Source organism: Bubalus kerabau, chromosome X (genome assembly GCF_029407905.1).
Source record: "Bubalus kerabau isolate K-KA32 ecotype Philippines breed swamp buffalo chromosome X, PCC_UOA_SB_1v2, whole genome shotgun sequence".
NCBI lineage: Eukaryota > Metazoa > Chordata > Mammalia > Artiodactyla > Bovidae > Bubalus > Bubalus kerabau.
Genome location: NC_073647.1, coordinates 7,050,921 through 7,073,794, shown reverse-complemented (window position 1 = coordinate 7,073,794; position 22,874 = coordinate 7,050,921). Strand labels below are relative to the sequence as shown.

General features: G+C 40.8%; 1 protein-coding gene across 2 annotated transcripts in view; it reads right to left on the bottom strand.

Annotated features, from left to right (window-relative positions):
* Positions 1-4,050: 4,050 nt before the first annotated feature.
* Positions 4,051-22,874, bottom strand: part of LOC129639074 (fibrous sheath-interacting protein 2-like) — a 72,858-nt gene continuing 54,034 nt past the window's right edge. Inside the window, exons 16-21 of one of the 2 annotated variants that reach the window (XM_055563943.1) lie at positions 14,825-15,313; positions 12,280-12,380; positions 10,822-10,868; positions 8,703-8,746; positions 6,579-6,645; positions 4,051-4,259 (exon numbers count right to left, since the gene is read on the bottom strand). In XM_055563943.1, coding sequence (XP_055419918.1) covers positions 4,222-4,259; positions 6,579-6,645; positions 8,703-8,746; positions 10,822-10,868; positions 12,280-12,380; positions 14,825-15,313 — 786 coding nt within the window. In that variant the 3' untranslated portion in view covers positions 4,051-4,221. The remainder of the gene's footprint in view (positions 4,260-6,578; positions 6,646-8,702; positions 8,747-10,821; positions 10,869-12,279; positions 12,381-14,824; positions 15,314-22,874) is intronic. The other variant, XM_055563946.1, reaches the window with a different exon arrangement.

Sequence of the window (22,874 nt, the reverse complement as noted above, 5' to 3'; positions counted from 1 at the left end):
AGCCAGCTAGCTATTGGTTTTACTTGATCTTTGGCAACAACGAATGCTTACTGGTTTCTTTCATGGGTTCACTTCACAGAAGAGTTGCAATTCATTGGTGGACAAACTCGCAGTGACCTCAAAGCTGAACAGCCAGTGAATAAAGTGCTCATTAAGAACAATTTTTACTTCTTGGCATATCAGTATTTCTTTCATGTGGCCTGATTAACACCCTAGTCTGTCTCTTTCCTTCCTCTAACCTACTGGAATGTGTACCTCATAAGTATCTATCTTGGCCGTTTATGGACTCAGTGAACCCTAAATTGGAAGTGATCCTTATCTAGTACAGATGTTCTGTAAACAGGTTTTAAAGCTTTTTGAAAGGAGTAGCCTGGTCATTGTCTAAATGGTAGTCCAGTGAAGTATAAAGTGCTGTGCACTATGCTGTTGAGACCAAACAATAGTCAAACATTTGCTGATATCTTTCATCTGAAAAGTTAAGCTTAGAAGACATGTTTGGGTGTGACTATTTGCACTGAAAGGATTTAACCTAGTATCTTTCCTTTACTAAATAGGTGGCCCGTGATTTCTGCAAGTGTTACTGGGAACTCCATCATAAAATGAATGATAAGAACAGATCAGTTTTTCCAGTTGGAAATAATAATTGTATCTGTGATAAGCATTTGTTATTCTTTAAGTATGGGCTTCCCTGGTGGCTCAGTGGTACAGAGTCCGCCTGCAGTGTACGAGGTGCAAGTTTGATCCCTGTATCAGGAAGATGCCCTGGATGAGGGCATGGAAACCCACTCCTGTATTCTTGCCTAGAGAATTCCATGGACAGAGGAGCCTAGCAGGCTACAGTCCATTGGGTTGTAAAGAGTTGGACACAAATGAAGCAACTTAGCATGCATGCAAACTAAGTATGACCAATAGCGTGTCATCAAAGACACATTGGTCCCTAGATGAATCATTAAAAATACTGAAATTATGTGCTGGGTCCTAAAAAGGGGCAAAACCATATGACACAAGTTACTCTAAAATATATGCTTGTCACCTAGCTATATAGCTATTGTATATTTGATGCCAATATACTTTCTATAATGAACATCAGTCAAAAATTTGGTTACCTTTTGTCAGCTTAGAATTTAGAAGAGCACCTTGGGGTTGACTGAAGATGACCTACTATCTTTACAGAAGTTGTTCGAAAAAATCTGAACTAATGCTTTGTTTTTCTACGCCTCATAAGAAACTGAGGCATTTGGTATTATCCACCTTAGGCTAGGTTTAGAATTGGCATAAGAACTGATGTTGGAGATGGTTGTGATGATGTTTCCTCAAGAGAAAGGCATTTGTTAGCAAGCAGCTAACAGCAGCCAAAAAAAAAAAAAGTCCTTCATGATTATTTAGATCTCTTAAGTTCCTTGAATTTTTATTAGTATATTATATGGTTGCCAAATCATAAAGTATACTGTGTAATTGTTATCAGTGTGACATCTTTTTTTTTTCCTCTAGCCTTCCCTGGTGGTTGTGGGAAACCCCGGGGTCTCCTTGGGTCTGTGGCCGCATTCTGGCCCTTCCGGTTCATGTCCTGCTTGCTTGGCAGGCCCGGTTGGGCCCCTTGGAACACGTCCACAGCACGAGGGGAGGGGAGGGGCACTGACGCCTCCCCTCCCAGCGCCCCTGTGTGGGGAGGCCCGAACAGGGCCTTATTCTGTGCTCACATCTTATCTGTGTGCTGGTTTTACTTATTTCATATCTGCATTTCTTTGTGTGTATATTTTCACTAGCATTCTTTCCTGATAATACACCACACCAGTGTCCCACTAGGATTGTTTTAATTTGTCTTCATAATTAATAGTAATGCTATGTACATTTTCATATAGTCTTTTACATTTGTTTTCACTTTATGTTATTCCCTTGGACCAAATTTGCCTAAATGCAGTTACCAGGTCCAAAAGTACAGCTGGAACCATAACCCATCTTATTGTTAGACTGCTTTTCAGAAAGATCAGATTTGTGGGATTGCCACCACTGTAGAGTTGAAATGTAATTCCCCACATCTGGGCAACCCTGGATTTTTATCATTTTATTCCTGTTTTCTTCTCTGAAAGGTATATTGTGATACATTTGCGTTATTCTAATTTGCATTTTATTTCATGGCATTGTTACTTTTAGTGCTTTCGTTTTTAAAAAATATTTAAATGGTTCTCTCTCTAAGGACTGTAGTTACCAGCTCATACATTCTTAATGTATTTTGGCCAGCAGACTTGGAAGAGCTATGGTAAGCACCTTTCCTCCCATTCTGGCGCTCACCTTTTGACATTTAATTCATTAGACAAAAGAGCATTTGAAAAAATGACTGACTTTGAGACTACGAATGCAGTGATATTAGGACATAGTAGCCGTCAGATAGCGTGCACGCATTCTCTCCTTCCATTCTCACCTCCCTCTTCCTCTCTGTTTTCTGCCTTTTTTGAGGGAGGATATTAGACTTCTTGCTAAAGTCATATGAAAATACACTTGTTATCCAAAGCCTATCTCTGAGAAGGATACTGGTCCCATTGGTAATAGAGATTGCTTTGGGAGAGGTGAACCAGGCCAACAGCTGGGAGAGGAGAGGGAAACTTTTCACTGTAGCTTTCATACCTTTTGATTTCCAAACTGGATTGCTATTACTTTAAAAAAGTTTTATTTTTTGGTATTACTTTTTAATAAAAACAAAGGCTTATGTAATATCAGTGCTTGCCATTATTGTAGATCTTTCAAAGCTAACTTTAAACTTATGCTGCTGCGTGCGATGAACTTCAGTATGTAAGGGCAGAAATGAGATGAAGGCAGTGCAATTTAGGTATATGTGATATTTGGGCAGAACTGCCTGCCATTCTATTTACTAAACGTCACTTAACATTTCTGGACTATAGGTACAGCATAAAGGAAATTTACTTTCATAGAAATAGTTCCCTTGGGCATTAGTATAAGGCTGAGACCTTCCACTGACCTAAATTCCTGGATAAAGCTGGGGTATGAGAATGACTAGTGAGTGATCATCTTCATGTGTTGCTGTCTCCTGGAAGCCGTTTCTAGCCAAGCACTGCTTGAGGCCAGCTGGCAGATGCAGGTTCCAATTTTCTGTTTGTGATTCCCTGACTTTGGTGTTCTCCATGGGGCTTATCCTTTCTCCATCAATTGAGTTTTGACAAGTGCAGCGGCACAAATATGGCTGGAAACCATGAGCTCCTCTCTGGCCACACTGGTGGTTCATGTCTCTTAAAGGGACCAAGAGGATGCCTGGAGGCTTCAAAGCCCCCCTGAGGAGTTAGATCTCTACACGTCTTTGTTTGAGGATAGACTTTGGAAATGAACTTTCGGGGAATCCTTCAACCTAATTGGAATTGGCTGCTGTCCCTGAGGCCTTGTACCGATTAGACTAGTGCTGTCTGATAAGGCAACCACTAGCTACATGTGGCTATTTAAACTGAAATAAAATGGAAAGACTGGGTTCCTCAGTCACGCTAGTGACAATAGCCACGTGGGGCTGGTGCCTCCTGTACCAAACTGAGCAGATACAGACCATTTCCATCATCGTAGAATGTCCTATGGGCCAGAGCTAAATTGTTCAGGCGTGGCGGCAGTGTATGCAGGTGTGTGACCTGAGGGGATAGCCTTCCCGGTGCCGTCAAGGCCTCCCTAATCCGAACGGTCCTTTGAGGATTGTCTGAATTCCAGTTCCTCCAGCAAATGTATCCTGACCACTCCAGCCCACAGCGATGACTCCCTTCTTTGAACACCTAGGGTGCCTGAAAGATGTGATGACACGTTGTTTTACTGGTATCACACGTTTGCTTTGAAGTTAGTTCTCATCTTCCCGGCAAGGCTGCAGGGCCCTCAAGAGCAGAGCTTCAACCCCACACTGCCTGCTAGATGGATCTCTATGTGACACAGAGCTGCTCTTTTCATCCCAAAATGCTTGTCAGAAGCATTTATCAAAACCCTCCTTTTCTCCAACTGCCTGTTTATGCTTTCTTTGCTCTTATTTTCAATATAAGAATCAGTGTGCAGGACACAATGTCAGCTTTAACAACCGTTTATTTTTTGAGGAAGGTCAACATGCTTACTGTTATTGGGTATTACAGTCTCAGTTTCTGTTTTGGTGAGGGGGTGAGGGTGAGGAAGGTTTCGGAACACTGGTGTTAGATTCTTGAAAACACTTGGGAGGAAGTTGATGATATCTTCCTCATCATTTCAGACCCATCTAGAGGAAGTATGGGGCTTTTCAAAGTCTGTGAACAACCAAAAGAGAAATGTGATCAGTTACCAGGCTTTCCAATTGCTGTCAGGCCCCGGGGAGTGATCATTTAGGATTCAGAAATAAGTAGTTATATCATAGCTTTTGTTTTTAAAAGTGCTTTCACAAAGAGTATTTTGCTCCTTCTGACAGCCTTGGGAAGAAAGCAGGAGAAACCCAGTGAAGTCAGATGCCTTGGCTAAGGTCACATGGGTAGCCTGATGAGCTAATTCCACACAAGAAGGTAACTTTCAACTCTCAACAGTACCGGTGTCCATTTCAAAATGTCCAGGCAAAAGCAGCTGCGCACTACAAAAGGCTAGCATTTCTCTCAGTCTGGGAACATTTTCAGTTGTCTGACCTCAAGTGATCTGTTTGTTGTGTGAGCTATACAGGACTTGTGTGGCCAATAAAAGTCTCCATTTGGACTCATTGTTCTATACCACTTGTCTTGTGCAAAGGGCTCTTAAAGCGTCTAATAGTTTATGTTAACAAAATGACTGTTGTATCTGTAAGGACAGAAATGAGCATTTACCTTTGTTGCTGATGAACTGTGACAAGATGTCATAAAAAGACACAGGGCAGTAAAGAACATACCTTCTTATTTCTAGTAAAAGACAGGGTTCTCCTAGACCTCTTGCAAATCCTCAGCTTTTCTCATTAGCAATATAACCTTAGGAACCTCAAGGATCTATGATTAAAACTAAGGTAGCAGATAGCAAATTTAACCGCAAATAAAGTGGGGGGTGGGAATAGTTTAGCTCTTCAGATCAATAATGCAGTACTGGAATGTGCTGATAGCTCAAACAAAATAAGAACAACCAAGAAATTAATAAGGAAAAAGCCAAAATTTGCAAAGGCAAAGGTAAAGGCTTGAATGGAGAGATCTCTTCTGAAAAAGTAAGACAAAGACAGTTACAGAATTCAAGCATACACTGCAAGGCCACATTCTGAAAATCTTGAGGGGAAAAATAAAGCTTTGTTTTTGCAATTTGCGGGTCTTGTTAAAAATGTAGATGCCTGGCCACCATTTCCAGGTCTCCTTCAAGACACCCTGCTGCTGCTTTGATCTGCTTTGTGGGCAGCACCATGGACTTCACTTGGTTGGTACTGGTCACTCTCAAGAGAGAAATGTACCTGGGTGTTTATGGCCATGACACATGCCAAGGGCTAGGGAATGACACGTCGTACCATGAACTGATTTTGATTCCCCCAAAATCCTATTCGTGAAAAATAAGCTGTAATGAGCCTGTGTTGGTCCAGAAGTCCCCTCTTTTGGGGTGGGTTTTCCTAAGCAGGTATCATTGTAATTTCAAATTCAATGTAAATTCTCCTCTGTGGGGAGCTTTACTACTTTGAGCACCTTAGCACAGGGTGAGCCATTTCTGCATTTCTTCCTCCAAAAGCCCTTATCAGAGCAAAAATAGGTTATCTGAACTGCTTCTCAGTGAACTCCTCTAATGTGTGGAATGTAGGGGTTGGGAGGAGGCGTCCCCATCAAACTGAAGTCACAGAAGAATGGGATTTTACTCTTTGACTGGACATGCTACTTGGAAACCTAGATGGGATCTTTTCTACTTATCACTAAACTCTGCAGGAAGTTCCTGGTCACCGCTTAGTTCTGAGATGTGACCCCTGTTTGGCAGGAAAAAGAATATGGGAGAGAGCCTCAAGACCTGTGATGTTAGAGCCCTGGCTCAGCCACCTGCTGGCTGTGCCACCTCAGGCAGGTCATTTGCCTCCATTTTCTCCTCTCTGAGAGAGAGCTTCAAGACTTGCAAGGAAGCATGGTATGATAAGCTTTAGTGACTGTTACCTTGTCGATATAATGGAAATGATGCTTCACAGGGTGGATGTGAGAAAAGCACTTAGCAGAATGCCTGGTACATGGCCGGTCCCTAATAAATGTTACTCCCATGACCAGGAACTGCCTGCAGGTTTAAGTCAGAGAACTGCATAATAACCTGCAAATTGCAATCTACATACATACTAAGGGAGAAGGAAATGGCCACCCACTCCAGTATCCTTGCCTGGAGAATCCCATGGACAAAGGAGCCTGGAGGGCTACAGTCCATGGAGTCGCAAAGAGTCAGACACAACTGAGCGACTCACATACACACACACACACACACACACACACACACACATACATACTAAGTCATATTATCTCATCCTCATATTGGTGGTGGGTGGGTGTGCTGCAAGGCAAGACCCATTCAATGTGATGGGCAAGGGGGGGTGAATGATCAAAACTCCTCTATGTTCAAAATGACATAATTGAGAGCTTCATTCTAAAATGATAAATTTGTTGTACCTGAAGTGCCATCGTTTGAGGAATATTGGCTGGTCCGGTCACTTCTGCATTGATAGAGGGTGAGAAACTGCCAAGACAAAGGTGAAATACTAGCTTAAGCCTCTGCCCTTTGATGGACAGCGAACACTAGAAACCCTGAAGGGAGCACAACCATGGTGGCATCATACATAGTAATCTCAGGGCCCCTCAGTCTCAAAGAATTATCTTCTGGGACTTTGGTTATTCCTAGGCATGACTTCTCATAATTCTTGCTAATTAGGACACCCAGGATTGGCGCCAGACTCAGACAAGGGCTGCCCCTGGCGGATAATTTCAAGGGCTCACGTGTCCCAGGTCACAGAACAATGTCAGCCATGCTGCCCTTCCCCTCCGGGAACTTGGAACAAATAAAACATTTTCGATCCTTCTCTGAGCAAAGCTAATGATAGTGGAGGTCTTAAGGGAAGGAGGAGGCAAGGGGAGGTCCATTTTACTACCCCAATCTTCTTTGAAATAATTCTTAACCATTGTGAGGTCTGGAGCAAGAAAGTGGTAGTGTGAGGTTGCAGCAGCCTGGAGGGGGCAGGGCGGAGATGGTGGCTCAGGTGCTGGCTTTGCTCTGTGGACCTTCCTCACCCCCTGGAATGCAGAAGCAGCAGGGTCCCAGAAGGGCCTGCAGTAGGCTGGGGGAGGTGGCTGGGCTAGGTGTGCCATGGTGAGGGCGGTTAAAAAGGATGGGGCAAATCAATGAAGGCAAGATGAGAGAAGCATGAGAGATGAGAGAACTCTCCACACCAACACCTACCATTGGTATGGAGAGCAGAGTATTATGGTGAAATTTTGGATTTGAGGCAGTTTATGGATTAAGATATGGAGGATAGGATATATAAAGGGATAAACTGGGACAGAACAATCTAAGGGACTGGTTCTCAACGTTGGCTGCACAACACAACCATCTGGAGAAATATTACAAATAGGCATGCTTGGACCCCGCCCCAAATGAACAGGAATCCTTGAGGCTGGGGCAAGCATTGTTCTCTTTTCTAAGTTGCCTAGGTGACTCTAGCATGAAGTCAGGTTGAGAATTCCCTATCTAAAGGAAGGAGGGGAAGGGGCAGATGCTACTAAATGGCCAGACACAAGTCCGCTAACTCAGTGGTTCTCAACACTGCCTGTTCGTCAGCATCACCCAGGGCCCAGGCTGCAACCCAGACCAACTGAATCCGAATCTCTGGGGATGGAACGCTGGGCGTCCGTTGTTAAAGTTGATTCCAGGCTGCAGCCAGGGTTGAGAACCTCTGCTCTGTGTAACAGTTCCCACACAGGGCTGTCCATCAGCTTCATGGGGGTAGGAGTTGAGGCCCTCCTGACGTGGTTGAAATTTGACTCTGATGGTGCTAAGGCAGTTATTCTGACAAGACAAGCCCTTGCTGTCATGAAGCTTATACTCAAGTGAATCCTGTGCCAGAGGATGAGGGCAGGAATATTTGACAGCTTTGTTTACTTCTGAATCTCTAGCCCTTGGCACATAGTAGGCACTTGATAAATGTTGAATAAATGACTAAATGGTGACCTAAGTGGTGTGAAGAAAATAACGCAGGATAAGGGGGATGGTTTGTGTTTATGTGTGTGTACACGCATGCTGGGGGATGGTTAAAGTGAACCAAGAGTAAAGCAAAAGTAATACAAAACAGAGAGGAGGATCTAGGAGGAGCTGTAGTTTCAGTCTCCTCAGAGACTTCCTAAGAGGGCTTTAGGTGGAGGGAATTTCTTGGGATCACACTAAGGAGTGGGCCAGATTTTTGGAAAGCTGCCTAGGAAGGGTACCCTGCAAAGCAGATGGAGCCAGCGTTCACTTCCCTCAGCCAGCGCCCCTTCCTCTTCGAAGCATCTGTTCCCTCGCTGCCCCCACCGGGCCCTCCAGTTCCAGGGCCTCACTCCTTGCGTGCCATTGTTCTCAGGTGCTAAGGGGCTTACCCTATGCGCTTAACTCGGGGACAATAACTTCAACCAGAGGTTGGTCCCAACTGGGAGTGCTTCCTGAGGCAACCTCAAGGCATGCCACACCCTTACTTTAAGGCACTCCCTCATTTTTGTCAGGGTTCCACTGGCTCACAATGAGGGGACCCAGTGAAAAATATTTACCTCAAGACTGCTCAAATTCTCCAGACATGGACATTCAAGACTTTCTGTGATCAAAACACAATATTGGAAAATAGTTATTTCTGAGACATATACACATTTTAGCACAAAAATAACCTCAATAATTTCATCAGAGAATCGCAGAAACTAGGCAAGCAGAAGAAACCAAAAGAGGTGAGATCCTCAAATTCAGGGCACAGGTTGTGGGGAAGATGCCTCTAACATGCCAAACTCATCCCATCTAGGGTCCGTTGCACTTACTGAACTCTGTGTGTGGGACCCTCTGCTTCCAGATCTTCTTGTGGTCACTTCCGTCTCATTATTAAGATCTGATGTTTCTAGGCTTCTTGGACCAAACTAATCTAGCCAGTCATTCTATATCACTTGGGCTCTTCTTTATTTTTTTTTTTTTCATATTCATTCATGAATTTCACAAATACGTACTGAGTATCTACTCTGTGCTTCTTTTGTAGACATGTGGGGATACAGTGAACAGAGAAAAATCCCTGCCCTCATGGAACTAACATTCTAGGGAAGGGAGAGAGTCAATAAACAATTTTTTAAAAAAAGCTTTCAGATGGTACAAATGCTAGGGATAAAATTAAAGCAGGGAGTGCTGGGGTGGCATTGGGGTTTCAGTTTAAAGAAAAGTGTTCAGGGAATTTTTGACTTCGAATATAATATTTCAGCAAAGATCTGAAGAAGATAAATGTTCATGTGGCGGGAGTGGAGGGATTAAGAGGGATCATAAAGAGAGGTGGTCAAGACAGGTCACCAGGAGGGGAGAATGGAATCCAGACCATGTGTGGCCTTGTAAGCCATTGTAAAGACCCCGGCCTTTAACCTGGGTGAAATGGGAAGTACTTATTCCTATCTAGAATTATTGTGTTTATGTGCTGTACTCAGTCACTCAGTCCTGGCCAACTCTTCACCACCCCAGAGGAAGCCCTATTGTGTTGATATCCCCTTCCCAATTAGAAGGAGGTGAAGACTTTGTCTCTCATTCACAGCTCTATCTCCACAACTTAGAACAGTGTCCAGCCCGAAGAAAGTGCCCAGTGACTCTGTTGAATGTGAATGAATGCATGAACTGGACAGGTGCAATATTAAATATTACCACAGGATACCTATATCTAAGCGTGACTCACTGCAGTGAAGTTGAAGAAAACAATGACATTGAGTTCAGATTTAGGAGACGTGGGATCTATATTCTGACTGACAGTATGACCTTGGACAAGTCACTTCCCTACCCTGAACCTCAGTCTCTTCAGCTGTAAAATAAGGTTATACCAGCTACTTTCTGGCTCTGACAGCCTATGATTCCATGATACAGGAAACACGCCAGTGACGTATCATCCTCTGACGATGACCTATTTATGGGATTCTGGCAACTTACCTCCATTCTATGATTCATCTTTTAATAAATGTTATTCCCACTCTCAAATGGAGAGGATATATTTCTTGAGTAACTTCTTGAGTGGGTGCAGGCTTGAAACAACCAAGGCCAACTCCAGCTCTGTAGTTGGAGTTTTCAGGCCATCTTTACCGTAAACATGATACCCCTACCTCAGTGCTGTCCCACTGTTAGAGCCACATTGATCCTTTGAGCTTTAAAAGAATAGAGGACCAAACCCAACTCATAAATAAGGAGTCAGTTTTAACAGAGACAGAATTAAAGTGGGGTGCACCCTAGCCAGGATTTAATGCAAGCAAATAAACGTAGGTTTCATTTTTAGCTTTAAAAGCTTTTAAATATATTTTACTGGGGCTGACCTAGTTATACAAAGCAAGCATACCTACTTAAAGAGATGATTAAACCCTAGTAGCATGGGCTGTAGTCTACATATAGATGTGATAAACCTTTATTTCCTGGATATTTCCCACAGGATCATGGTAACTGTAAACTTATAGTCACACTACATACTTTTCGCCACAATTATTAATGGAATCTTACTAGTGTTTCAGAAAAAGCAAACTAGTTCATCACACTAGCTGGTTAACTGACTCAGTATTCTTCCAATTTAGATCAGCCTACTGGAAAACTCAGTATTCATCAATGTGATGAACAAACTCTCTTTTTAAATACAATCTAATTTAAAGTAAGAAAAGAAATCAATCCAACCTTCTGTAACCGTGGCACTTGGATCTGTGGAACTCTCATCATCAAAACTAAAGAAAAGATACAAGACATTTCATTTTCTTTGTATTTTATATGAAGGAATGAATAATTATTAATGAATAATAATGACTGTTAAAGAACCATCTGTGCAAGTCTTTATTTATATAGATGCAAACCTGGCGTGGTATGTCTGTGAGTTCTCAAAATAAAAATGACAGCTACATTGACTTTGGTTTTATATGTTCCCACTTGTGTTATGCAATGATACCAATAGTTGAGATTTGCCTGCAATACTAATTATGTATGTTAAGACAAGCGTGAGTGGAGATAAAGCCAGTGGTGGGCCAGGAGTGGATGTCCTAAAATGGCATCGGGTCAAAAAGAAACCTTGATTTCATGGTGCCAGGTGGAAAAGGATATAGTTGGGACAGGGTGGATTTTCTTCCTTATGCCCTATTTCTCCCATGATACAAAGTGCTACTGTTCCGAACTTATGGTTACCAGCGGGGAGGGTGGGGTGAAGGGGTGGTTAGGGAGTTTGGGATGGACATGCACACACTGCTGTATTTAAAACGGATAACCAACAAGGAAGTACTGTATAGCACAGGGAACTCTGCCCAATGTTATGTGGCAGCCTGGATGGGAAGGGAGTTTGGGGGAGAATGGATACATGTATATGTATGGCTGAATCCCTTTGCTGTCTACCTGAAACTCTTACAACATTGTTCATTGGTGATACCCCAATATAAAATAAAAAGTTTTAAAAAACAAAAACAGAGTGCTACTGTTCCCAGTTTGTGAATATTCTTATGGACACAAGGGCAATTTTAGACATGTTTTGGCTATTCTAGAAAAACTATTAAGACTTCAGTGTACTTTGTTCCTCCCTGTCCCTATAGATACCACATGGTCCAGCCTTTCTCTTATAGTCTTTTCCGACCGGATGGTCTTATCTAAATCTTATCCATCATTTAAAGCCCAATTCCAACTCTAATGCCTTTGAGAATTCTTCCCTGAGTGCTCTAATTTACATTGCCCCTCTGTGTCCTTGGGATTCTTCTGACAGGGCCACCCTGCTGAGCATTTAGGTACATACATGAACTAAGTGGGAACTCCTTTAGGTGAGCCGTTAGTGTGGGGACTGTTGACTCAGAGCCTGTCTCCCAGATTCAAGAACCTAACACATTAAAGACTCAAAGTAACTATACTATAGACCACTATACTAGAAAGCAGATCCCAGGAGAAGCAAGTAGAGACCAGATAAATAGGAATAGGAGAAAAGATGTGAAGGGAGGGCCCAGGAAGTAAACACAGAGGGGAGTTAGGGGAAGGAGTGAGGGGAGATTGAAGGGCTAAACTGGCTTCCTCACAGGTGTACCTGAGAGGCCCATTCTTCCCATCAACGTAATCTTCATTTCAGATTTCTATTTCCTTAGCCAACTAGTATTACTTTGACTGTACCTAGAAAATGAAGCCAGATCTTCTTCATCATTTAAAGATACACTCATCATTCTATGGATGAAGTCATGTGTTGGTTCGGTGCTAGGTCTCATTTCTGTTTCCTGGAAAAATACAAGTAAGACACAAAAGAGTGTGTATAATAAATAAAATATACCACAACATTTCCTTAGTTATCTATATAGCCAGCATTTCTGACCAGGCACACTTTGTTTGCTCATGAGATTTCACATGGCTTTCCAGTAAATAAACAGATCCCAATACACAGAGTTTGTGCAAGGATATTGACCTGATGATGAGCTCCTGAACTGGCCAGAGTCATATCCCTGTGTTTTGTTTTCTCTGGTTCATTGCTGCTTCTGAGTTAATTGGAAAGAAGTGAAAGTGAAAGTTGCTCAGTCATGTATGACTCTTTGCAACTCCGTAGACTGTAGTCGATGGAATTCTCCAGGCCAGAATACTGGAGTGGGTAGCCTTTCCCTTCTCCAGAGGATCTTCCCAACCCAGGGATTGAACCCAGGTTTCCTTCAAATGGATAATCCATGGGATTGTTTTACTAGGAAATTCTAAATCATGTGTAATCCCCATACATATGAGTAAGGTACGATTTTTGGGGTAGGGCTAACCCAAGAGGTCAGTGAGGCCCAGATCACCACTAGAAGGGTACAGAACCAGGGATAAGAGCTAGAGTTTATGGGCTGTTAACAGGGGGAATATTCAACATATTCAACTAGCAAGCTGGATAAGTAATTTTTAAGAAGATAGTTGGTTAAATAACTTTCCCCAATGTCACATAGCTACTAAGTGACAAAGCCAGAATTCAAACCCAGATAGGCTGAATTTGCATGAATGTTTTTACTCCCCTTCAAGTCCATCTTCTGTTCCTGCCCACTGGAATGGAGTTGGTACACACAAAACTTCCAATGAATATTTACAGGTCAGTGTACCAAACCCCCCCACAACCTATCATTTTAAATAATTAGCTTGTGTTTCTCCTAACCAGTTTCTATTTTCTGTTTTTCTTGTCCTTCTAAATAGCCTAGGACTCTTTCCATGATCTGTTGTTCTTCAGTTGAGGCTCCTGGCTGCCGGGAGCCAGCGTGAGGAACTCTGCCCGTGGCAAAGGTCATGAGGAAGGAGGCTTGGCATAGGCAAAGGCGGGATCGAGCCTCAGGAGTCCCCCTGGAAATTCTCGAGCATCTACCCCCATAACCAGAGTCTGCCTACTTTACTGCTTTGTGCTCTCACCTACACCTCTGACTTTACGGGGGGCTGTCCCCCACCACCACCTCTCTCTGAAAAAGAGTTAACTTACAGCTCCAGCTAATAAAGTTCCTGGGCGTGACAAGAATGTTTCAACCTACAGACTCCTTTGGAAGTCCTCTAGCCTGCCTGAACAGATTCTTCCGGCCACGTGTGATTGTCCATAGCCTCCCAACCGTGAGAGGCGTGAGATGTTCTAAACTGTCTAAATACAGATTCCTTTGAGCAGTTAAAAGATTGATTAGAAATTGTATTGGTGAAGGGTTTTTCACTTGTTGGGCCAATGTTTGCTGCTAAGTTTCCATATCCCTTACCTTCTGTGTCCCTGGGAGTGTATTGATTAATATAATTGGTGTATAGGAATGTAAGTAGTAGCTTTAATGTTTGTAACCTTGGACCCTTGAGTTAATTCTTTTCTTGTTATAGCCCACCACACCTTTGCCCTATAGGAATGCAACTTTATCTAATGCTTTTGGAGGGTGGTGCCTGACTTTAGAATAATCACCTTTAGAGAAAAATGAGTTTTCTGAAGAAAGGATCTTAAAATGTTAACAGGCCTCCTGGCCAGAAGATGATGTACATCACCTACACTTTTGCATATGATAAGTTTGCAGGAAGAAAGCCTGGCTTACTGCATGACTCTACCCCTTCCCCCATTATCCTCTATGCACAACTTAAGGTATAAAAACTACTTTGGAAAATAAAGTGTGGGCCTTGTTCACCGAAGCTTGGTCTCCCCATGTCGTTCTTTCTCTCACCTTCTGGCTGAATTCCCATCTGTAGCGTGGAGGCTCGTCAAGCCTACTAATTTTGCCTGGGCTTCTAAGATCTGACCAGGGAGGCCTTAGTGTCTCCTCTCCTTCGGGAGAATGGGAGGACGCCTGCGGCCTACGTAGGTGACGCAAATTCCTTGTCTTGGAATTTTATTAGCTTTCCATGTAAACCAACTTATTCAGCCTCTTTTCTTCGCTGAATTTTCTCACTGATTCTTTCTCACTATCCTTATTTAACCACTCTTTATATCTTTAATTCTATTGTATCCTGATCGCCGAAGCCGTCTCCCCTTCCAATTCCCTGGACCCACCAGGGCTGGACCCCAGCACCTGGCTTCATCTGTTAATCATTTCCCTTTTGTTGTAAATATCATCAGAGCTGGGAGAGACTACTTGGGATCCAGGTGATGCCCTTATCTTCCTACCCAATGTGTATTACTTGGACTAAGTTTGTGAAACTCTCTACCCTTTCTAGAGACACCTGGTCACTGATAGTTACATTTCTCACTTACGCTCAGTTGTGTCTTTTTCTCCCAAGGCGAGTTTGTGACAGTCAAGCATTTTGAGGTAGTTACATCAATGTTAGAATCAGTTATTAGTGTCTGTTCAGATTCCGTCTGTTTTGCTGGTGACACTTCAGTCATTATAGTTACTCTGGATTTGGGCTGACATTTTCCTACTGACAAAAATTTTTTCAGACTGCATTTGCTAACTGGTGGCTTAGGGTGAGCCACTGTGCTGGTAGTGAGCTTCATGTCTTCTTTTACTTGATCTTCAAGTGGGCTTTCTAGAAATTCTTCTTCTTCTTTTACAACCTCTTGTAAAACAACTTCATCTTCATCAGAATCTAAGCTTTCTTCTTTATTTTCTAAATTTTCTTGAATTATTGACCGAATGATTAACCGAATGATAAGATCTTTTTTGCTTTGAACATCTTTTAAAAGCTCCACTTTGGTGATGTCGGGCTTTATTAAGCTCTGAAATGAATTTCTACTAGAAGTCTGGAATTAAAGAGACAGTGAATGTTAAAAAACAATCAACTCAGTCATTTTTGCTGTGGTTCTACTGTATTGAATAGTAAGGCAACTTTCACATGGTTTCTATTTTAATTTAGTAAAATTACTTATCTTTAAGTGCCTTTTACTTATATATTAGTCATATGTTTAAAAGAAAAAATAAATGAAAATCACAAGCAATATTTCCTCTTTTCGATAATTCTTTTTTGCATTCAAGATTAACAGTCCAGTTCAAAGAAGAGACCCTAAGGTTCCTCCTTTTGCTTCAAAGTTTACATTTTACTCATCAAGAAATGCAAAATGCATACTTTAAGTACACTGTTTTCATCATTTGCTTTGCAAGTCTTTTAACAGATTTAGACACGATAACATGTTTTTCTGAACTTCTTACTAGGGAACTAATACACCAATCTAAATAAAGAAATTTTCATGGAAAAGACAAAGTGTTGGCTGACCGGGATTTTTAAAACTGATGAATAATGGCAAAATTGTGAAGGACTTTGAATGTTCACTCCTCACCCCTCCAACACCCTAATCCTTGGAACATATTTTCCAAAGGAAGCTTCAAAGAGTAAATTTTCATTCTCCTCACCTCCCTAGTCAAATGTTACTTTCCATTTTGCAATGTTAAAGCCAGATTAAGGAAGAGACCATTACAGTTAAACAAATAACTTTTCCCATTTCTGTAGCCTTTTGATGATGCCACAGAACTTTTAAGTTAATTTGAGTTATCAATCCTAGATCCCTCTGTAACACTGCAAACCAGATTTTCAGATAAATGCTGCCTTAAAGGAATATCCTTTGTGCAAAACAAAATCTGAGTTAACAACTGGTTTGAGGGGCATAGTGAAGCACTCTTTGATTTTCACCCTCTTCCGCTTCTTTGAAAGACATGGGGTGCTCTAGTGCTGCCTGTGCAGAGTCACTGGATTTCTGAGATGAAATTTGTAAGACAGTGCCTTCTGGGAGAGAGTAGTCTCCTTTCACAGCTTGATCAAAATGGCTGAAGGCTTGGGCTTCACTTCTAGGAGATGATGGTTTAAACTCGGATTCGAGCCCTTCCATTGGCTCTATGGTTTTAGTTGAATCTCCGGTAGAGTATCTGACATATGAAGGTACATCTAAGGAAGTCTTGTCCTTTATTTTCATATCTTCCTCTGAATAAGACAACAAGCTGGAGACTTGTGGAGGATCATCCCAGCAGCTAATTCCCTTTGACTTTGAAGTGGACATTTCTGGTCCAGTTGTAAATCGGGAGCAATTAACACTGTAGACATTTTTAGCTCCTTGGAGCAGATTTTCCTTTGCATGGCTTTTGATCATCAACTCATAGAAATAAGTGCACTGGTTTATCAGTGTGCTGATGATCTGACTTGCTACAATGTTTTCTTCAAATATGCTAGTTGAAGATGGTTCCTTGTGCATTTTTGTCTAGTTTGTTCTTAATTATACTAAGCATGTCAGTAACAGTATTAACAGCATAAGTAAGCAATTCTGAATGGAAAAAAATAAAGCTGTTGAAGGCGTTGTTTATCTTTTCCTGGGAAATCATACTACTTGGTTTAGATTCATCAGGAAACGTAGTCAGTGTTTGTAACTTGGGAAATGTTGTTTTCATTGGTGGTTTCTGTTGCACAGCAAAAAAGTTTTCAATAGGTGTTCTCACAATTTCAGAAAAAGCATATGTAGAGACATGTTTAAACTGTAGGTCTGCAAATGACTCTAAGGTGTTCAGAACCCCTTCCAAGATCTCTTGAGTGATTTGGTGGCCAGCGATCCCCAGTGTTTTGTCTTTCAACTTTGTGTTGTAAGTTGGTACATCGTTAAGATTGTTCATGAGGAACCACATTTTCTTCTAGCAGCAGTTTCTTTCTTGCTTTGTAGTGTTTCTTTACTATCCGTTGTGAACATCTGAGTCAAGAAGCACAACTCTAATTTTTCAAATAGTTTTTTAATGATTTCCTGGCCAAATATATTAATTTGTGCTTGAGAATCCTCAACTCTAGAAGCAGCTCTTTTAAAATGATGGTGACTGCTTTCACATGGCTCAAGAAGTGACAAACCTAAAAGTGAAATGGAGTTTTAATTCTTTTGCTTTTGTTGAAATTTCATTCAAAACAGCCTCGGCTATCATTGGTAGCTTATATTTTTCGTTATCCATGTTGCTTGATTCTGTTTGCCATTTGTCAAACACTTGTTTAAAAATATCTTCTTTGGGAAAGAGTTTGTCTAGTTGTGAAGAAACATTCTCCAAGGAGAAATGGGCTTCTGGATTTGCAGCAGAGGTTGTACTAAAATACCCCCCGTGGAAGTTTGAGATCATCTGAATGTGAGCCTTTTATTGGATTGGCCAAATTATTCTTCATAGCATGTAGTCCTTGCAAAACTGCACTCACTATTCCACTTGCTCTCTCAATTTGATCAGAAAGTAAAGTGTTTACATTTGCCACTGCTCTGTTTTGCCTCACCTCTTCAAATTCATTCACAGTTGTTTGCAGAATATTACGTAGTATATCCCTGGCATACATTTTTAGCTCTGCAGTGGGGAGTTTTGCTCTCAGTGAGGGACTTTTGGCCTCCCCTATTGACAGTAGGTGTGGGAGCCCAATGGAAGTCTTGGACCAGCTACCTTTTAGGGTCTTTTCTCTAGGACCTAACTTGGTTTTGCTTTGGGCTTTAGCTCCACTAGGTCTGAGCTGTGGTTTTGTTCCAAATTTAGACAAAGAGTTAACTTTTGATTTTGTTTTAAAATTTGTCTTAACACTTGCCCTAGGGCTGCCCTTGGGGCTAGCTTTAGAATTACATGGCCTCAGAATTTCATCAGATTGACCTTTAGGGGACGAATTCTCTTCTAGATTCAGCAAAGCAAAATCTGTGATCTTTTTGAGAACCTTTTGAACCAAGTGTTTACCCAGTCGCAATGGAGAAAATTGCAATAAGGTGTTTTCCAATGAACTGACACTTCCAATGCCTGTGTAAGGATAAACTTGTGGTATCACAGGTTTAGGGGGAACACTGCTTTTTTCTGCTTGTTTCAGTTCTCTAAAGCATGATGGATTCATCAGTAATCCATCACTGCCAGAGGCTTCCATTTCTCCTCTGGTCTCACTGTTTTCATATAACGAGGTCATAATTACTGAGAACAGTTTTGTGTAAGCACTTTCAACTGTGTCATTTACAACACTGCTTATATGTGACTGTAAGGCTTTTTTTCATGCTGATGTTTTAATTTTAGAATCAGATGTAAAGTGGGGGAGTTCATTGAATGGAGAACAATGTTCTGTGTTTTCCAATACCCTTTGATATGCCTTCTTTAAAATTTCCTTAACTACACTTAACAAAGAATTTGTTTTTTCCTGTCCAGATTCTCCATTTCTAAATATTTCTTCCAATGTCCTTCTCTGGTTTTCCACTTCTTGTGTTTTTTGGTTTTCACCTGACTATTTTGAAAAGAGAGACAGTTTGGTGTTGTCTTCCATTTTTCTTTGACCTGGCACTATTTCATTTTGTACAGCTAGTTGGGTAAAAAGATCAGGGTCCTGCTTTGAGTAAAAGCCACTTGCCTTCAAAGATACTTTATTACATAAACTCTTTAAGATGTTGTTGACAGTTTCACTTGCAATGATGTTTTCTTGAAATGAAGTATTGTTTGATATGTATACATCTTTTGGATTTCTAGGTCTTTGTCATTTTTTATAAGCGTCAAAATGGTACTGGCGATGAGGTCAGCATATTCCTTAAGACTAGCTTGTGATATATGAATTGCAGGTCTATGGTTTTCTCTGTAATTAGCTAATGTGTAATTTGTGACTTCTTGATGGACAATGGTTCCAGCTGTTGATATTTTCGGGACAGTCACATCTAATGGCGTTTGGTTTGATTCAAGAAACACACTGTCATTTTGTTTACAATTTGTAAATTCTGAGCCAACATCCGGTTTTTCTCTAGTCTCAGGATCAAGAATAAGTAGCAAATCTATTCTTTCTGTGGCAAAAGATTTTAATCTATTCAAAATAGTTTTAGTAATAAAGTAACAGTAAGCATTTTCCTTACATGGATCAGGAGTAGGTTTCTTAGCATCTTGTTTCTTAAGTACAGTTGTCTGATTATCATCAGAAAGAGCTGATTTCAGCTGAATATCTCTTACCTTTCTTGCAAGAGGAAATCTCTCCCTTTTCCTTTCATTCACTGAATCTATAACAGGAGGTTGCTTACGCTTTGCCCTTTCATTCACTTAGTCTGTAACAAGAGGTTGTTGACGCTCTGCCCTTCCATTCACTGAGTCTTTAATGGGAGATTGTTGATGCTCTGCTTTGGAAAATGCATCAGAAAATGCTGTAGACAATCTTGGAGAAATGGAATCATTTGCACTGATGCGAACCATGATAGCAGAAGTGAGATTTTAAAGAACAATATCCACCATATCATTGGAAATCATAGCAACGCGCTCCTTAGGAACTAAAAGTGTAAGAATAGCCTTATTTGTATACCTAGGGTCCCTTTCAGAGTTTGTTTCTAAATGTCTCCCACTTACATTACATTTAAGAGTGGATACAGCAAGTGGGAGATTATTCTCATCTATTGTTTCCTCACAGATATCAATTAAGATACCTTCAATGGTATCTAGTACTTGAAATTGAAGTTCTTTTACGATAATCACTTTTATTGAATAGCTTTTCAATAATATCTTCTGGTGCAACTGGATCAGTCTCTCTGTCAAATACATTTTTTTCATATTTGCCTTTAGTAGACACAGTATCTAGCACTGTGCTAACAACCTGACTTGGAATACTTTCAAAGGCCACAACACTCTGAGTTAAGAATGGACTTCTTATGTCTTGATCTAATTTATGTTTGATTCCTTGTAAAATTTGTCTAGCCACTTCTGTTGCATACATATTTAATTTAGAGGCACTCAGTTGACATATCGAGGCGGTCTTTCCGGATTTACTGTGATCCATTGAGCAACAAGAAAATTGGTCTTCAGAATATGAATCTTTGGTGGATAACCATGGTTGTTGTAAAGCAATCTCATCCTGCTGTGAAGGTAAAGCCACAGGAACTGTGAAAATGATGTGAGGACAAAAGAGAGCCTTTACTGTGGAAGTAGCAAATGCTTCTAAATTTGTTAATATTGACTGTATAATATCTTCAACTACATTTATTTTGGTCAGTTTACCAATATTGAAAGTGGACTGAAATGTGCGTGGATTTCTATCCAGTATGGTAGAATAAACAGGGGACTTTCCTCCATGGGTAGGTTTAGGAAAAGAGATTATCTGCTGGAAAGGTGATAGTATTATTATACCTATTTTCACTTTCATTTCTATCTGTCATGGCAGCAGAATAAAGTTTTTGAAATATGGTTCTAATGACACCATCTGCAACAATGGTTACATCTGCTTCAGATACTAAAGGGCCCACTGTTTTCTCCAGGGACTGAACAGATGTTTGAGCAAATGGTTCATCTTCAGCATGAGGAATGTCACATAAATGGGACTGGGGAAGAGTAAACACCTTTAATTGACCAATTAAATCATTGTGAAAAATTTCATTCAAAGTATTTCTTACAATGGGCACAACTGGGGACTTTTTTGGCTCTTTGAGTTCCACTTCAAAAGTTTTTAGTGTTTTTTTCTAGTTCCTGTTGCTTAAGAGAATCGGATTTAGTTTCATCTTCTGCTGGTCTTTCCTCCACAGCACTTTCTTTCTCTGTATCTGCAGGATCTTCTAGATATGAATCTGGGTCAGCTCCTCCAGGAAGAAAATTTCCATAGATTGGCCTATATCTGTAATTTTCAATGCCTCTCTCTTCTGGTTCAGGTTCGTTAAACATATCTGGAGACACTGCATCTAAAATGAAATTGACTAAACTCTTAAGTATTTGTTTCTCTTGTAGTGGCTTACTTATACATGTTTCCAAATCTGGCAAGTTCATGTTTAATTCAGTTTGAAGAGCTTTCAAAATAGTACTTGACACTTTCTTTGCATGCCTGTATAAAGTCGACTGCAATCGTTTTTCATGTGTGTTACCACAAATGTTGGTATTTTCACTTTCACAGTATGTCTTGTTCTTTTTATATCCACAGATTATAGCACCAAGATTTTCCAAATTTCTATTGGCAAACCCTTCCAACTTAGCAAAAACCATTTCAAAGATGTCCGAGGCCAAGGTTTTCAGTTTATTCAGATGCTTTTCTTTTCTGGTTCCTATTTTGGGGGCAGTAGTTTTCCCCTTGTTAGTTATCTCTTGGCTACCTGTAGTTTTCCCCTTGTTAGTTATCTCTTGGCTACCTGGCCAGGTCACATTGGATGCTATGCTTGAGATTATGTCATAGCATCTGCTCATTTCCTCAAGAAGCAAAGCAAATGACAGGCTGTCAGTGTCAATACGCTCTGAGATAGCTTTAAATTCTGAATTTTTGAAAATGCCATCTGTCTCAACACCACATAGTTTTCAAACAATACCTTCTAGAATTGTACGAGAAATGAGCTTAATACTGGACTGCAGTGTACTGGTTGTTCTCAAATTCTTATTGATCCCCTCTGTATTTTGCTCATCAGATAGGGGAGCATGTGGGTGGTCTCCAGTGAGCTTGCATAACATACCATACAAGGCATCTCCAATTCTACCTAACACTTGAAATCTAGTACATTGGTGAACTTCCTTCTGCATGCGAGGGCAATGAGAAGGCAAAAGTTTTTGTTGATCAATGCCATCAGTCCCATGTGAGATTTTAGACCTTAGCTTATCTGAAGGGAGTAAAATATTACTTTTATCTGTGTTTCCACTTAACACCTCACAAATGCAAGTAGCTAATGAACTTGTCATAATGTCATTATTTAGCTTTGTGACAACAGAGTCTAATTCATTTTCGGCGTCAGCAAAAAATCCTGTATCTCTAAAGTTCTTGGGAGGGCTATTCTTCCTAACATTTAGATTTTTCTTATTGTGTCGTAGTTCTTTCTGGATAGCACCCAAAACAATTTTTACCACTTTAGTTGTGAAAGTACTAAGGTGAGATCGAAATGAAGATTTCTTGTCAGGAGCAGGCTTTGAATGGGCAGCATGGCTTTCTGGTTTGAAGCAGGTTTGTAATTTTGGACAAATAAATGAGTTCAACTTCTTAAAAATTGTGCTAATGGTTTTATCATTAAGGTTATCTACAGATTCTGATGTTGAGCCACTTGTTCCAGATTCTACCCAGGAAAGTTTTGTAGGGTCCACGCTAAGTGCAGATAAAATTTTCATCTTCCTTTTACTGTCAAACCATATTTGTAATAACTCTTTGTTTGGTACATCAGCATTATCTAGAGGAGTTTGATGTACTGATGAAGAATGTTCGATAATATGACAAGAAGTTACGTGAAGTATTTTTAATATAGCATCTACAGTATCTTGAGATACCGTATGGATTTCTGACACAGAGGACATCTGGTCCATCCATTCTTGATGTGATGGATCCTGTGGTTCTCTTGAGGTAAGAAGTGAAGCCTCTCTACCATCTTCATAATCTGAGCGATCAGATGGCCCAGAAGATAGATC